At 42.4% G+C, this 18,389-nt stretch overlaps 1 protein-coding gene across 3 annotated transcripts in view; it reads right to left on the bottom strand.

Annotated features, from left to right (window-relative positions):
- RPS24 (ribosomal protein S24) overlaps positions 1-18,389 on the bottom strand; it is a 181,905-nt gene that overhangs the window by 91,258 nt on the left and 72,258 nt on the right. For all 3 annotated transcript variants that reach the window (XM_044056888.1, XM_044056887.1, XM_044056889.1), the window contains exons 3-4: positions 17,796-18,005; positions 10,886-10,996 (exon numbers count right to left, since the gene is read on the bottom strand). In XM_044056888.1, coding sequence (XP_043912823.1) covers positions 10,886-10,996; positions 17,796-18,005 — 321 coding nt within the window. The remainder of the gene's footprint in view (positions 1-10,885; positions 10,997-17,795; positions 18,006-18,389) is intronic.

Here is an 18,389-nt window from a genome sequence, read left to right as displayed (position 1 = left end):
CCCAATTCAAAACAAATCTAAAACAGTACTTTAAAAGGCAATGGCTATGTCTTTGCTTTAATCCTGACTAACTCTGGCAATATAAACACGTGCTAAAGGTGTCTTTTGGCCACCCCTACATTGCTTCCCAACTGTTACTCTAACAAATCAGATTTATATATGACAGAAGGAATAACTTTTATCCTATGTATTGTGTATCTGTAACAGTGCTTTAACTTGTTTAATATAACAGTTTCTGTATGTATGGAACTTTTCTCCCCGGGCCTCCGCTGAAAATGGACAAGTAACCAGTCGGGCTATCCCGGTCAAGAAATGTAAAATAAATTTAGACACACAGTTTCACTTCATAATCTCGAAATGTTGAAATCTCAAATTTCAGCATTCTGAGACCATGAAGCTGAAAATGCAGAATGCCGACAGTGCATAAAAGTGAATTTGAATATCTCGAATCCACACTTATGCATTTCTGGTACATTACGTGAAGTGCTTGGCTGGTATGGTGTCTGGAATTGAAGGAGAGTGTGTTTTTGTACGTTGTATGCGTGGGTAACGGTAGGGAGGTGTAAATTTGAGTGTGAGTGTTGGATTTGTTGGTGTTTGTGTATGTGTTATGTTTGTGTGCGCGAGTGAGTGTAGAATGCCGTTATGGTTTTTTTTTTGTTTTTTTTTTTATGTGCGATCTTGGAGTTGTTATATACAAGTGGGAGGGGAGGTGTAGGATTGCGTTTGTGTGCTGTGGGTAGAATGGTGTGTGTTATGTGGTGTAAGTATGTTTGTGATTCATGATTGTGGGTTTCGGGATTGTGAATGGTTCGGCTTCATAGTTTCGAAATGCTGAAATCAGAGATTATGAAGTGAAACCATACACACACACAGCAATGAAAACGTATTTGTCCCCTTCCTGATTTATTATTTTTTTTTTGCATGGTTCGTCACATTTAAATGTTTCAGATCAAACAAATGTAATTAGACAAAAATAACCCAAGTAAACACAAAATGCAGTTTAAGTGATAATTTTATTTATCAAGGGAAAAAAAAACTATCCAAACCTACATGGCCCTACATGAAAAAAGTAATTGCCCCCAAAACCTAGTAACTGGCTGTGCCACGCTTGGCAACAACAACTGCAATCAAGTGTTTGCATTAACTGGCAACAAGTCTTTCATATCGCTGTTGAGGAATTTTGGCCCACTCTTCTTTGCAGAATTGTTTTACTTCAGACATATTGCAGGGTTTTCAAGCATGAACCGCCTTTTTAAGGTCATACCACAGCATCTCAATTGGATTCAATTCCAGACTTTGACTAGGGCACTCCAAAACCTTCATTTTGTTTAGTTTTTTTTAAGCCATTCAGAGGTGGACTTGCCGGTGTTTTGGATCACTGTCCTGCTGCAGAACCCAAGTGCGCTTTATCTTGAGGTCACGAACTGGTGGCCAGAAATTCTGCTTCAGGATTTTTTGGTAGAGAGCAGAATTCATGGTTCAATCACAGGTCCAGCAGCACACTACCATGTTTGACTGTTGGCATGATCTTTTTCTGAAATGCTGTGTTACTTTTATGCCAGATGTAACGGGACACACACCTCCCCAAAAGTTAAACTTATGTTTCATCAGTCCACAGCATTTTCCCAAAAGTCTTGGGGATCATCCAAGATGTTTTTTGGCAAAAGTGAGAGGAGCCTTTGTTTTTTTGGCCAGCAGTGGTTTTCGCCTTGGAACTCTGCCATGCATGACCAGTCTCTTTCTTATGGTTGAGTCATGAACACTGACCTTAACTGAGGCAAGTGAGGCCTGCAGTTTTTTTAGACATTGTTCTGGGTTCTTTTGTGACCTCTTGGACGAGTCCTCGCTGCGCTCTTGGGGTAATGTTTGTAGGCCGGCCACTCCTAAGAAGGTTCACCACTGTTTCACGTTTTCACCATTTGTGGAGAATGGCTTTCACCGTGGTTCACTGGAGTCCCAAAGCTTTAGAAATGGCTTTGTAACCTTTTCCAGACTGATAGATGTCAATTACTTTGTTTCTCATCTGTTCCGGAATTTCTTTAGATCGCGGCATGATGTCTTCCTTTTTGGGATCTTTTGGCCTACTTCACTTTGTCTGACAGGTTCTATTTAAGTGATCTCTTGATTCAACAGGTCTGGCAGTAATGAGGCCTGTGTGTGGCTAGTGAAATTGAACTCAGCTTTGCCAAAAATGTGATTAACTACAGTTACTTCATGATTTAACAACGGGGGCAATTACTTTTTCTCATAGGGCCATATAGATTTGGATAGATTTTTTTTGCCCTTAAATAAAATCAGCACTTAAAACCTGCATTTTGTGTTTACTTGTGTTATCTTTGTCTAATACTTGTCTAATATTTAAATTTGCTTGATGATCTGATACATTTAACAGAGACAAACATGCAAAAAAATAAGAAATGAGGAAAGGGGCAAATACTTTTTCACTGCACCACACACACATATACATATATATATATATATATATAAAAATCATATACACACACACACACATATATATATATGTGTGTGTGTGTGTGTATATGATTTATATATATATATATATATATATATATATATATATATATATATACATACACATATAAAATCTTATATACATACACATATATGTACACACAAATATATAAATATATATTACACATGTATATAAATATATACTTTATTTTACATTTGTTGACCGGGCTAGTCTAACTGGATATATGTCCATTTTCAGTAGAGGCCTGGGGAGATGAGCTCCAAGACATACAGATAACATAAAAATTGCAAACAAATATAAAATAGTTACAGTAGTATATACACTGACAATTCAGGTGGATAAGAAATCATTTGAAGAGGACAGACGTCAATACAATGTAAACTGCAGGTTCAAAATAACATGTAGGTACATTCCTTAATGAAAAAGGAGGCATACAGGCTTAGTTCAATGTACAAATAAAGTACATAACGGCAGAGAATAAAAAGGAGGTATACAGGCTGATGCCATATCCAAGTACAGTACACAATGAAAGAGGCAGCTTAAATCAGTAGTAGTAGTAATGTTGTTTTTACAAATCAGTGAGAGAGAGAGGGAAATAATGAGATACAGAATGTAGACGTCATATATTGTTAAAAAGGATGACAGATTAATAAAAAGAAAAGGGAAGGCAGAGCATATTCGGGTAGAGTAGACAGTAAGGTTTAGTACAGGGGCATAACCAGTGTCTTTTGAGGAAAAGTTTGTCTCTTTTTGAAGAGTGGGAAAGTGAGGAAAGGTCACAGGGTAGGAGATCTCAGAATTTTCCCACAGTATTGGAGAAGAGAGAATCCCCAGCCCTGTTGTTAGATGTGTTAACTAGAAGTTTCTGAGATGAACGCAAGGACTTCAGATTATTATAGGTTGTGATGATGGTGGATAGAGTAGGGGTACTGGAAGGTTGGTAGAGAGTCTTATGGGCAATGATTAGTTGGTAGTATTTGAGCTGATTCTGTAGTTCCAACCATTCAAGCTGCTTTAAATTAAAGCAGTGGTGAGTTCTAAATGGGTTGCCAGTAGCAAATCTGGCTATGTTACTGCAGGAGCTTTCCAACTTACTGAGGTTGTTCTTAGATTGGTGAAAATGGTAGAGGCATAGAGGAGTGAAGAGATTAGATGAGTATGTGCAATAGTAGTTCTAGCTGTAGGTGACAGGAAGGGTTTTATTCTGTACAGAGAGCCAAGTTTTTGTTGACAGATTTAATAGTGTTGTTGATGTGTATGTCAAAGGTAAGATTGTTATCAATGGTGACACCAAGTAGCTTGGTAGTTAGGTTGGTTGATATAATGGTACCATTAGTGGATGAAACAGAAAATCTATGAGGGAGGATTTAAGATTAGGATTGAAAAGGAGGAGTTTAGTTTTTTTGGGGGTTTAAGAGAAGGCAACGATGAGTGAACCATTGTTCCACAGTGTTAAATACTTTTTGGGTAAGGGAATGAAGGTCAGATGTGGTTTTAGCGGAGCATACAAGTGTGAAGTCATCCGCATATTGTATTCAAATAGCTTGGGGAATTGCTTGATGAAGATTGTTGATGAATACAGAGAAAAGTAGAGGTCCTATTATGGATCCCTGAGGTAAACAGAGGTTAACTGGTAGGTTGGTAGATAGAGTGTTGTGCCAAAGTACAGCCTGTTGTCATTTATCTAAGTAGGATTGGAACCATTTGATAGAGTGCATGTAAGGACAGGGATTTGAGGATATCTATCAGAATTTGATGATTTACTATATCGAATGCTTTGGACAGATCGATAAATAGTGATGCGGACAGCAAACTGCAGTTACGGTTTTTGTTAATACACTCTGTGAAGGAAAGGAGGGAAATGGTAGTGCTATGGGAAGGTCTGAAACCATGTTGACGGCTAGAGAGCAAGTTATTATGGATTAGGTGGTCTAGCAATTGCCTATGGGTGCATTTTTCCATGACCTTTGCCAAAGGAGAAAGAGCAGCTATGGAACGATAGTTGGAGAATTCGGTGGAGTTTCCACCTTTGTGAAGGGGGATAATATGGGAGACTTTCCAGATGCTAGGGATGTGGCCTTCACTAATAGTTCTATTGATAAGAATGGAGATTGGGAAAGCAATCTATTTGGCAGACTTCTGTAGGCATTCAGCAGGTAATTGGTCTGCTGAAGGAGAGCATGGTTTCAGTTGTTGGATTAGGGCAAGAATATGGGTTGTTGGGACTGGTTGGAGAAGAAATGGAGGGGGTGTAGTTTTGTTATAGGTAGGTAAAGTAAAATTACTAGATAACGGACTGGCTAGTGTTTGGATAGTCAGTAAAAAAGGAATTGAAGGCACTGGCAGTATAACATGGGATTTTCATGATCAGTATTTTCTGGGTTTGGTGTACTGGATTGACCTGGATGTAGTTATTGGTTGATGCTCGCCCAGAACTTTTGTGGGTTATGGTTAACCTTTTGAAATTGAAGGTGTACTGGATTGACCTGGATGTAGTTATTGGTTGATGCTCGCCCAGAACTTTTGTGGGTTATGGTTAACCTTTTGAAATTGAAGGTAGTAGTTTCTCTTATCTGATAGTATAGCTTTCTTAGTGTTATTTCTTAGCTGTCTGAAATTTTGTTGGTCAACAGGACTTTTGGTCATTCTGCATTTAGCCCATATATAAATATTATACAAGGATGAAGACAGACGTACACACGCTAAAGAAAGAGGAAGTGAAATAGCCTTTGCTTCAAAGATTGTATGTCGGTGGTCTATCAAAACTAGTTTATCCACACTTGAGAGATGAAATCCGCGTCTGACTCACTGGAGCGACAAACGAGATCTGGGGTAGTTGGGTGGATGCAAGGCATTATGGGTATGAGGGAACAGCTCGAGTCTCTGATCAAAATCTGTGGAATGTGGCCGAGCCAGATCTGAGACTCGATCATGAGGAGGAATAAAGGAGACACCAGAAAGTGGTGGTTCTAAACAGTGACCTGTCTGGTCATTTCGGATCCAGGGACCATTTCGGAACCAATCAGAACCAGTCTGGAGCTGCTTTCGGCAAATCAAGCGCGACCTCCTGGTGAGGCCTCCTATGCATCCTACCCATGACATGACAGAAAGAATGCAATTTAAAGCAACTGATCAAGCATTTATCGCCCACAAAGAAAGAAAAGTACAGTTGTGTACACTTACCATAAATGGAGATGTTAGAGTGTATTCACTGTTGCAGTCATTACATTTGGGTAATCTGCTGGCAAGTTGCCCTCAGTCGGCCTGATTAACGAAGTCTTGGGTCCTGCGTCGGTTGCTGCCCCTTCTTCCATGACGTCAGGTGTATAAAACATGCAGCAGACGCCATTACATCAGTTTTTCTTTCCCCAGATGTCAGGTACCCCCCAAATGGGGAGTAAAATAAAGTTAAAAACACAAAAATATACCTCCAGCCAAAAGCAAATACACCAGAAAGGCTTTAAGCATAGTAAAAGAAAGTACAGGTACAGTAAGAGAAAAACAGGGGGCTGGAGGGAGGGTAACCAGGACTGCAACAGTGAATACACTCGAACATCTACATTTACGGCAAGTGTACACAACTGTACTATGTTCTTCGTGTTTCACTGCTGCAGTCATTACATTTGGGTAGATTCCCAAAGTTATGATTGGGAGGTTGGATTTATACAGCATTAGGACCAGCTATAAGGCCCTGCAAAACAACAGTGGCAAAAGCCTGCTCTAGATTTAGAGAAAATTGGTAAGTGACAATGCTTGGTGAAAGTGTGAACTGAATTCCAGGTAGCAGCTTCTAGAATATCCCCGGTAGGAACACCTCTGAGAAAGGCTGCAGAAGTAGATGCAGCCCTGGTGGAATGAGATCCGATCCCCTGGGGGATAGGTTTTCCATGATGCTTATAGCAGAAATGAATGCAATGGCTTATCCATTTAGAAATGCTTTTGAGATAGCCTTTCCCTCAGCCCATGCAGCAAATGCCGCCAGCAGTTGTTCAGATTTTCTTCGAGATTTAGTCCTGTCCAAGTAGAATCCAAGTTGTCTGTGCACATCCAATAAATGCAGAATCCGCTCCCCCTTGTTCTGTGGATTGGGAAAGAAAGTTGGCAAATGGATGGACAGATTAAGAGCCACACTGCATACCACCTTGAGCATGAAGGATGGACTGGTCCTGAGTGACACCCTGTCCACATGAAAGATGATGAAAGGCTACACTGCCATAAGGGCCTGTAATTCAGATATCCTTCAAGCTGAGGGGATTGCTAAAAGGAAGGCTGTTTTCCAGGAAAGAAATTTTAAGTCTGCAGTAGCAGCTGGCTCGAAAGGAGGTAGAGTGAGTTTTTCCAATACAAAGTTAAGGTCCCAGGCAGGGGTTGGAGCTCTCCTGGGTGGTCTCAAGTTTTTGGCCCCTCTGAGGGACTGCTTGAGCAGCAGATGAGAGAAGAGGGGAGGTTCTGTGTTGTAATGAGCTGAAATGGCTGAGGCATGGATTTTAACGGAGGAAAAGGACAGGCCTTTGTGAAGCATCTCAGTTAAGTATTGTAAAATCTGAGGTAAATTGGGCGCTGCTGTGCTTATCCCTTGAGATCGATTCCAAGCACAGAATCTTTTCCATTTGTCAGCATAAGATTTTCTAGAACTAGGTCTTCTCGCCTCCAAGATTACATCCATCACAGGTTTCCTGAGGGTGAATTTAAGTGATTAGCCAAGCTGCAAGTTTCAATGTTGGGAACTGAGGGTGCAGAATTTGGTTCTCCTGCTGACACAGTAAGGAAGGTGTCTGTGGCAGGTGCCATGGAGAAATGTGTGACACTGCGCAGGAGTGGGTACCAGTGTTGGCGTGGCCAGTCTGGAGCAATCAAAATCATTTTTGGTTTGTCCTGTTTGACTTTTAGCAGAACTTTGGAGAGTAGAGGCAGAGAGGGAAAGGCGTAGACTGAAAGTTTTTTCCAGCTGAAGGACAGAGCATCCACTTTCCAGGCTTTTTTGTGAGGAGTTCTTGTGCAAAATTTGTCCAAGTGGTAGTTCTGGGGGGAGGCAAATAGATCTATGTCTGGGCTCCCCCATTTGCTTGTCAACATGTTAAAAATCCGTGGTTCCAGTTTCCACTCGTGTGGGTCCATGAGATTTCTGCTTAGTTCATCTGCCAGAATATTCAGCTTTCCTGGCAGGAATTGAGTTTGTAGTTGCACTTGGTAGCTCAATGCAGTGTTCCACAATGCCATAGCTAGTCTGCAGAGGGGGTAGGAATGTGTACCCCACTGCTTATTTATGTATCACATAGCCGTGGTGTTGTCCGTTTTTACCAGTAGTTGTCCTGGATGAATGCAGTCCTTGAAGGCTGTCACAGCATTCTGTACAGCTAACATTTCTTTTTGACTGATATGCAAGTGCATTTGTTTTGGGCTCCATTTGCCCTGAATGCACTTCCCTGCCAGATGAGCCCCCATGCATAGTCTGATGCGTATGTAGTTAGGGTTTGGGCAGCAGGGGGTAGTGTGAATGGCAGTCCCTTGTTTTCATGTCCGGCCTCTGCCCACCACAGGAACTCTAGGCATATGCAAGGTATGATGGGAATCATTGTTTCCAAGCTGTGACAATGCTGACTCCATAAACTTTTTAAGTACCACTGAAGTTTCCTCATATGCAGTCTTGCATATGGAGAATGCAGGAGGCCATGAACCCCAAGGCTTGCAGTATTTGTCTTGCAGATATAGCAGGGTTTTTGTGGCCACCTGTCTGAAGTAAGTTACCAAATGAATTAGCTTTTCTGGCGTGAGGAAAGCCATCTGGGCAGTTGTATTCCAGCTTGCACCCAGGAATGTAATCTGCTGAGATGGTACCAGTTGTGACTTCTTTTCATTTATGGTGTACCCTAGACAAGTTAGAATCCTTTTTACAAATGCCAGATGTTTTATAAGTATGGCCTGGTTTTCTGCCTGAATTAGACAATCGTCCGGGTATGGATATATTTGAATATTTCTCTGCCTGTAAAATGCAATTACTGGATCAAGGCACTTTGTGAATACCCTGGGCGCAGTAGACAAGCCAAAGGGCAGTGCAGAGAACTGATAATGGAATTAGCCTGCTTTGAAGTGTAGGTATCTTCTGCAAGATTCCCTGATTGGGATATGCAGGTAAGCTTCTTTCAAATCTAGAGTTGCCAACCAGGCATCCTTGCCTAGGATAGGAAGTAATTGGTGAAGAGTCAGCATCTTGAAATTTGGAATGTCCAAAAAGGTGTTTAAGAGTAGACAGGTCCAGAATTGGATGCCATGATTTGCCTTTTCTGGGTACCAGGAAAAATCTGGAATAGAAACCTTGTCCCTTCTCTCTGGAATCCTCTGCATCAGAATCCTCATAAGTAGGTATGGACAAATCCAAGTCATTAGAAGAGTCAGAAGAAACAGAGTCCTGATCAGAAGATTCACAGTCAAGCTCAGCCCTAGGCCTCTTAGAAGGGGAGGGTTGACTACCCCTGATTAGAGTAATTAAATCTTCAGCCATTTTGATCATTTGTTTTTTAGGCATAGGGGCCTGAACATGTGGCCTGGGCATCGTTTTTTTAGACATAGATCGAGATTTAGGCCTTAGTATTGAAGGTGGAGTTGGTTTAACATGCAAGTCTGCAGGCCTGAATACACCCTGATAAGTTGGTGCCTGCACAGCGGCTCCGGACCCATCCAAGGTAGAGACATCCACATGTTCCAAAGGTGAAGCATCTCACGGCATGCCAGACTCCGAATGGGTCTCAGTAGACGCCTGCAAATCAGAAGTAGTGGGTATCCGGGGCAGCAAAAGCGTCTCACTGAGTACCGGCGAACTGGCGACTGGCTTAGAAGTGCTGTCAGCAGTTTTGGACCTCGACGGCCTCGATCTTTTTCTTTGCGTTTTTTAGGAATTCCAGTAGTCGGATGGCTAACAGACGTCATTTCTGGATAATTTAACAGAGAACCGAAATATTTAGAGGCAAAATGCACCGACGACGGATAGTGCGCTGATTAAATAAAGCACAAAACAGACAGCAAGGTACGTTGCGGACAGGGCCTAGGCAAGGATATACAGTACAAATGAAAATCTTTATGAGGTATTTGCTTCCCACAACTAAAGCAATTATTACCTTTTACTGACCTCGGTAAGGAGCAAGAAAAAGTTTCCCCAATGGGGTGCTTAGCTTTAAGTTGAAGACTTCGGTTCTGAAACTCTAAAACGAAAATTTCAGGAGTCGGCCGACTGGCACTTGGGAACTGCTTCTACTTCGGGCACCGCACGGCAAGAAAGACTGATGTAATGGCGTCAGCTGCATGTTTTATACCCCTAATGACCTAACGTCATGGAAGACGGGACAGCAACCGACGCAGGACCCAAGATTTTGTTAATCAGGCCGACTGAGGGCAACCTGCCAGCAGATTAACCAAATGTAATGACTGCAACAGTGAAACACGAACATCCCCCTTCCCCTACTTAAAACGCATCTTTCTACATGCAACATGAAGTAGTCTGGTCAGACAGACAGATATGCATTGTCTGACAATAGCTATCACAGAGCCTGTATCAGGGGTAGGCAACTCCTTACACAAATTCACAGCACTTAGGGATATTCAAGACTTCAAAACACACTGCATCACATTGTGCCTGTCCTATAGAAAAACAAAATTAAATATGTACAGGTATAAACAATGTGTTTTCCGGTAAAACCATTCATTTTCACTTCTGCATCTACTTTTGTTTTTAAAGCTATGCTTTAGATTACTTGACATTAATGAAGGAAATGCAAAGGGAGTGACTCGGTGCTGACTACAGGATGGTATTGTGTGGATTTAACTACAACTTATCTCTACAATTCCACTATAGCACTTGGTTGTATACTACAAACAAATGGCACTCTGTTACACAACTTAAAAATGTGGCCAGCTACTGGAAGCTACAAAACCACTTCATGAACACTTTCAAGTAATGTACTGCTCAGTGACTTTATCTAGCACACTTAAGCACTCAAAAACAGGTAAAATAATGGGCAAGTCACTAACATCTACTAGATTCCCTGGATGCCAAAGGAAGAACGTACTTTTTGTCTAATGGGTGGGCCTTATTTCTTTACCTAAAAGAGAAAAGGAGAGATGCAGGTACTACACTAGTACCAGGCCAAAAAACAGATTTCCCTCTTGGATTTCTGAAGCACATAAGCCAACTCAACTCTTTCACTTGAGTGACACCCCAATATGCAGTATTCTGTTATTCTACCAAACCAGGAAGATATCTTGACAGTTTTACTGAGCATGCAAATAATGAGTACGCATATGGTAAACAAGCTACTTTAATCATGAACATGCAAGCAGCAACAACATCCGCAGAAGAGGATCTGAAGTAATTTCATCTAAATTACATCATACCTTCTTGGAAGACCCAACTTGAGCCTTTGCTGTGCCTCTGACCTTCTTCATTCTGTTTTTTCGTTCTTTGCGCTGTTTTCTTGAAGTCTTCTTTTTTTCAAACAGACCATGCTATTAAAAAAGAAATGCTTCCATTAATCTAATAAATTATGCTCAGTTTTAAATACAGCCATAGTGACATACAAGGGCTTAGAGTACTGGCCTACAACCATGCTTTGGCTTAAGCACATCCTACAAAGGGAGTACAAGCCCACCACCAAACCAACAAAAGGAAGAAACTGTTGTTCAAGGGTAAAAAGGCAAAAATTCCCAATTGGAAAAACTCCCTCCTTAGCCTCAACAAGCAAATTGGATCACTAGTGAAAACCTCCAAAGCCAATTAGGAATCAAAACTAGCCTCTGAATCAAAGGCCAACCACAAAGTCTTTTTCAGTTACATCAGACACCTCCATGACAAAGCCCAGGTTTGTTACGAACTAAACAGCACCATTTAAACTGATCCTGTTGACTTAGGTTCTGTGCAAACTTTACCCTCACCCCTAAAGGCCCATTAGGCATCCCTGATACTTGCCCCACACCTCAACTCCGTAGATCAAGTGTTAAAGGCTCTATCCAAGACAAAGAACACAGCTTCCATGGGACCCGATAATATCCCAGGCTGCATTCGGCAACATCTCCAGGAAGAACTAGCCTCGCCATTGAGTACCCTTTTCAACCATAGCCCAAGTACAAGCTCCACATTGTCACTGCTTTGCACAAAGGTGGTGCCACTACTGACCCTGGAAACCATCGCCCCATTATGTTGACAAATCTGATCTGTAAGGCCATGGAGTGTATTATGGACCACAAACAAGGACATAGGCAATCTCTAAGCACTTGACCCCACCCAGTTCGGATTAGTCAAGGGCAGACTTTGCATATTGAACTTGGTTGACTTTGAGACAGTCACCAAGGCATTAGATGAGGGAAAGTCAGTATACACAGCCTACTTTGACTTGGCCAAAGCCTTTGACCCAATCCCCACTCGGGCATAATCGAAAAGCTAACAGAACTTGGCCTAAAGCCCTATCTCATCAGGTGGGTGGGCAACTGGCTCACTGATGGGACCTACAAGGTCAAAATAGGTGGCACTACCTCCGACAGCAGACCTGTCACTAGTGCAGGGATCTGTCCTGGGACCCCTATTGTTTGGCATCTAGTTCTCAGAGGTTCAGACAAAGACAAAAGGCCTGTGGCTGACCAAGTTTGCGGACTACGTTGGGTGCAGTCACTGACTCCCCAATTTATGTTAACATACTTCAAGAGGGTCTCAGCAACAAATGACTGGTGCCAAAATCATGGCCTTAAGTTAAATGTAAAAAATGTATCATACCATTTGGCAAAAATACACCTTCTACTGATTAGCACATTAGCAGCAACATCCCCGAAGCACACAACCTGTGGTGAGAGACCTGGGTACACAAGTTGACAACAATCTCACATTTGACCATCACGTAGCAGCAATGGTCAGAAAAGCCTTTTACTTGGCTCATCTCATAAGTAAAGGGACTGCATCCAGAAAAAAGAAGGTTATTAAACTCTCTGTACTCCTCCCTCATTAGGCAAATAATTAAGTACAACACCCCATTTGGTACGTACCTCTACAAACACTTGCATCAACTGGAAAGGCCACAAATACCACACAAAGAGAAGCCATGGCCTCCAACACCTGTCCTATGTGGACCGGCTCAAATTACTATCACTCTACTCTGTATCATACAGATTGCTCAGAGGTGATCTCTCTCTCTCACCTACAAGACCATCTCAAAACCTGCTTTACTAGAGACACTCCATATCAGAAAGTCCTCACGTAGTGCCCGAAAGGCCTAAATCTAATAAGTGACATTAACAAAACCTGATGGAAAGAAAGGTTGGTCTCCCAGAGGCTGCCCAGTCTCTGGAATAGACTACCCATACACAAAGTACGTCGCTAACCCTCTTCAAGTGCAACCTTGATGAGTGGATAAGCAGCCACAAATCTGTCCCAGGCGTTCCACCTCAGATTCATTCCACACAGCATAATTCCACCGTCAAAACATTCTCCTGAAAGATGGCATCCATCTAGTGACATTCTTGTATATTACAACAGATTACAAGACAAATCCACACTATGCAAGTAGCACAACAAAAAAAAAAAAAGTTATGCACTCAACATAACAGACTGTTATCCATTTTCATTCTTCCTCAAATGATGGGTCTCAGACTGCCACTTCTTCCAGATCTCTGGATCCAAAAACTCGAGCTCTTACCTTTACCCATAATGCCCTACCAACCTAACTTAACTCCGATCAAGTTTGCTGTCTTTAGGAACAAAGGACATCTAAAAGATATGGAAAGATACCATAAGAAGAGCTGGAGCTCAAACAAGGAACAAGAGTTTTCCTTTGGGAACCAAGTCTTTCCAGGAGCAAAGGGAAGGGGATAAGTAGATAGGAAGTCAAGGAAGACTTGAAAATGGACACCACAGGTGGAATGTTGTGGCGAGTACATAACTTTACCTGAAGTTGTCATTTTCATTCATTCCTCAGCTGATGCGACAGAGTCCCCAGCTAGATGAACCTTGGGTGGCCCTCATGGAAGGATATTCCAGAGTACTATGGAGCCAAGGCAGCTTTGTTCCTGCAAACGAGCTCCAATTTGTAATGTGAAACAAAGGTATTAGCATTAGTCCAAGCAGCAGCTGCACCAATGTCTTATGGAAGCCCTTGACCAAAAGGCTTAAGAACCTGCCACAGACCTCATGGAATGAGCTCTACGAGGTTTAGGCAAGGATAATCCTCTTACTATAGATATAGGAGATACAACTGTTAACAACTTGGCCAGTGTTAATCAGAAAAATGGTGTTTGCCTCATCTGTTAGAAAGGAGAAAGATAAACTGGTCAGTTTTCCTGAAATCCTTGGTTCTATGGAGATGAAAGCGAAGCTATGCACCTCCAAAAGATGGAGCATGTACTCTCCCTTATTTGAAAAGTTTGAAAAGAAATTGGGAGGTTATAGCCTGGTTAATGTTGGCTTCAGAAGCTACTTTGGGCAAAAAGGACTGACTGGTCCATAAGGAAACCCTGTCGTCGTGGGAAACCAGGCAAGGGTGTTTGGAAGATGGAGCCCGGAGTTCAGACAGTAGTCTAGACAATGTGACTAGAAAAATGGTTTTCCCCAAGACAAATTTTAGATCTGATCTGGTTGAAGGTTCAAAGGGAGTTTGGGTCAGAGCCTGAAGCACAATAGTTAAATCCCAAGGAGGAGCAGGAGCAGCATCCTTTAAATCAGAGGTCTGACTGAAAAGGCCCCTTTGAGAAAAGCTTTACACAACTTAGAAGCAGATAAGTTAGAGTTTATTTTTACTTATGTGGAAATTTGAAATGACAGACAACTGGACCTTAACAGTGGAAAAACTAGCCCCTTCATTGAAAAACGAAGGCAGAAAAGTACAACAGGTACAGGGGGAGAGAGAAAGGATCCAGGCCTCTGTTTAGGGCCCAGAATACAAATCTCTTCCATTTACGTTTGTAGATCTCTCTAGCAGAAGCTTTCTGAGAAGATGAAATAGGACAGTCTGGGAAGAGGAGCCTGGTCTGCCTAACAATTTGTGGAAATGGAGAAACCATGCGGCTAGTTTGAGGCCTGTTATGTCTGAATAAATCATACCAGTCAGGTGAAATTGGTCTGGAGTGGGATCCAGTATCCACGGCAAATGTAGAAGGTGAGGCCAGAGAAAGGAGAACCAAATCTGAGGAGGCCAAAAGGGGGCAAATAAGGATTACTGTGCTTTTCAACTGGTATGCTTTTATGCTTTCTGTAGAAATTTGTTCATAAGAAGCAACTGGGGGGGGGGGGGGGGGGCTGTAAGCACAGGATGATGCCAGAGGGCCAATTCATGGACTACAGCATCTCTTACACACCACCTTTTTTTTTGGGGGGGGGGGGGTGAATCACGGCAAAGAACCTGCTGCACTTGTTGATGGGAGACACGACTGGTCACAGCAGGTCTAGCCTTATCAATGGAAAAATTCTGCTACTTTGACAGACCACTCATCAGCCATCAGAATGGACCTGCTTAGTTTCTTTGCAATCACGTTGGCTTTCCCCGGGATGTGTGTTGCTTTTAGAAAGTAACTAGGAGAGGACCCACTGCCACACACTCATCGCTTCATGACAGCAGCGGACAAGACTTGTTTCCTTCCCTGTTGATGTACCAGGCAACAGACATTGTTGGTCTGAATAGCAACCATCTCAAAGAGAACTTCTTGAAAAGCCAAATATACTACCACTACTACTTATTTCCAGGACACTGACATGCAACTTGGCCTCTTTTGGGGACATGTACCTTGGGACTGTCCTTCCCAAAAAAATGCTCCACCCTGAACAGGAAGCATCCGTGGTCACTGTGGACTTGGGTAAGGGAAGAACAAACAGACAACCTTCAGAGTTTGCTGGAATTAATCCAAAGAAGGTATCTTTTGCACACTTGTGTGACCTTGACAGGAGAAATGGTTAAAAATTTTGAAGAATGGATCACTGAACAGATAGCGTCCACTGAAGAATTTGCATATGAACCCTGGCTACAGGAACAAGAGTGAAAGCAGCTGCCATGGCTTGCAAAAGTAGTCGAGCTGAGAGAAGAGACTGCAAAATTATTTTCCAGACCTGTGATCAGTGTGTCTGGATGCAGGTTGGCGTAAGAAGTTATATGACTGACAGTGTCCAAACAAACACCCATGAACTTTAGACACTGGGTAGATGCAAGCTGTGGTTTGCTGTAACGGACTGTGATGCCTAAATGAAGGCACAATTGAAGCAAGTAGACCCTTGCCTGCAAGGGTAGATGTCTGGTTAGGGCAGTGAGATGTCAGTTGTTTAGATACAGAAAATACTGAATCCCAGTAGTCTCAAGTGAGCTACCACCACTGCCATGCATTTGAACACCCTGGGGGCTGTAGTGACAGCAAAGGGCAGGGCTCTGAACTGCTAATGACTGGCTTCCAGCCAGAACAGCAAATACCCTTCCGCAGTGCCTTTTCATACCAACGTGACAGTACGCGTCTTCAAAGTCTATCAAGCACATCCAATCGTCCTTCCTCAGAAGAGAAGAGTGGACTGGATCGTGACCATCCAGGACCTAGAAGTATGAACTGATTTAGTTTGTCGAGATCCAAGACGGGTCTGAAGTCCCCCATTTTCTTTAGCACTAAGGAATCTTGAGTAGGTTGCAGATCTTTTCTGGTCTGAGGGAAGCCGCTGGATTGTAATAGCCTTTCTATTTCCAATACTGCTACTTGACTGGGTTAGGATAGAATTCTCTGCACCTAGGAAATCTTTTGTTAATGGATGGCTCTTTAGTGCAGACATAAATTCCCCCCGAAAGCTTCCAGAGAGGAAGCAGTCAGCCCACTTTTCAAGAGTGCTGAAAGGGTTTGTCTGAAGAGGAATCACAGAAACCCTGATTCTGTAGGCTACCTCTGCCTCAGGGGTAGCATCTTCCATTTGAGTTGCCCCTTCTGATCCTGGGAGAATTATCTCAAGGCTTGGAAAGGACCCTGGGATTTAAGAACCACATCTTTCTACTTGTTGATTCTGGGAAAAGTGAATTTGAGGGATAGAAAAATGTAGCTCGAAGGCAGAAAGGGGTCTTTCCCTCTAGCTCACATGTGCAGAGCGTGAACTTCACTTTATAGCCAAATAAGGAAGATCCATCAAAGGGAGTACTGATGAATTAAGACTTAAATGGCTCAGAAAATTTAAAGTCACACCCAGGTATGTCTTCTAATGGCTATGCCTGAACCCATCACCTGTGATGTACCTTCTGCTGGATGTGAGATTATGGGACACATTGGATATTGACTGAAGGGTGGCCACTTGTGTACCCCCATCCTGGAAAGGAGGGTGGATAGAATTAAAGGTGCATAGCCACAATCTTCAAATGAGGGGCAGCATTTCACTGCATGTCATGGGGTTGGCTTTTGGCTTACTAGCCAACTATCTTGGGTCAGGCTTCGCTAGTCAGGTCAAGGCTTCGCTAGTCAGGTCAAGGGTAAGGAGTTGTGGGCTTCAAAATGACACGGAAAGTTTGTGCCCACCCCACAAATCAGGGAGAAAGCATTCCAAATGCTCTCACTTCCAGGATGCTGGTGAGACCAACTTCACCCTAGGAAAATTCCACATTATGGGGAGACAAACCTGTACAGTCTGAACACAATCTGAAATAGAAGAGGGAAAAAAGGCACCAAGGGGTTGTTTGGGATCATCTTCTGCTCATGAATCCCACACCTGACCACTATCCTGAATACATTGCTTCCTTACTGACCTTTTCACCTCAGGTTAACAGCCAATACATTCTTCCAGTGGCTAAAGTGCGAGGCACAGGGGGTGTCAGGGAACTTTCTGTTCCAACTTCTACACCCTCTAACATTTAGTGACAGGTGATCACAGGTATTGTGGGGTAGTTACTTGCATTCTTAAGTGACACAAGCCTACAGATGACCCAAGTGACCATGAAGTAAAAACTCCTTTTGGTTCTTTGGTTTCTTCAAAAGAACTATAAATGCACAGATGTCTCCCTGGACTTGCTCCATCCCCTCCCTCCTAAGACAAGTGAGCAGAGAACATCCTTTCACACACCACCTGCTCCTCCAGCCCCCAAAATCACTTATCAAAGCCAAACTTACATGGGTCAAAGTTTGCTGTCAGCAACGCAATTTAGCAGCTCTTCTGAAACTGACAAAAAAAAAAAAAAAAAAAAAGTACACAAACAGCCCTGTGGAGTCAACTATAAAACAAATGGGTCTGGAAAAACCTCACAGTGTTACTTAGCTTAAATAAAACCATTACAACAGCAGGCTGAAAAGTACAAAAATAGGAAGAGTTACTCACCCTAGCTAACCTATGTTTTGGTTCATTCTTCTTTGCAAAGTCAAGAGAATCGTATATCATTGCAAATCCTGTTGTTTTACCGCCTCCAAATTGAGTTCGAAAACCAAAAGCGAACACAACATCTGCAGTGGTTTTGTACATCTTGGCCAGCTTCTCCCTAATTTCAGTCTTTGGGACTGTAGCCTTACCAGGATGAAGGACGTCAACAACCTGTAAATCGGATGTACATTTTTAAAAGACCAGCTCTCATTCAAGCAAGAATTGATGCATTTTTCTCAAATCTATTCCACTTACACAGAACAATGTATTTATTAACTCACATATGTAACACACAAAATTTCATCAAAAAAGAAACTAGAAAATCGACCATCAGACCTAGAGAGACATGCTCATTAAAACTTAGGAAAAACTGTAGACGACTTTAGTTTTGACCAGTGTGTACTTGCCAAAGTGTGGGTGCACGAGGAGATATGTAGCCCATCAAGAACAAAGAAAAATCACTGCGCCACTTACATTATATTCAAGTGATACAGAACAGCAAAGTTAAGAGTTAGCATCTCACAGTACTTGATCCCACAGTTCAGTCTACAGCTG

The sequence above is a fragment of the Protopterus annectens genome, chromosome 14.part0 (assembly GCF_019279795.1).
Source record: "Protopterus annectens isolate FY-2018-M chromosome 14.part0, PAN1.0, whole genome shotgun sequence".
In the NCBI taxonomy this organism is placed as follows: domain Eukaryota; kingdom Metazoa; phylum Chordata; order Ceratodontiformes; family Protopteridae; genus Protopterus; species Protopterus annectens.
This window is presented reverse-complemented; position numbering and strand designations above follow the sequence as displayed.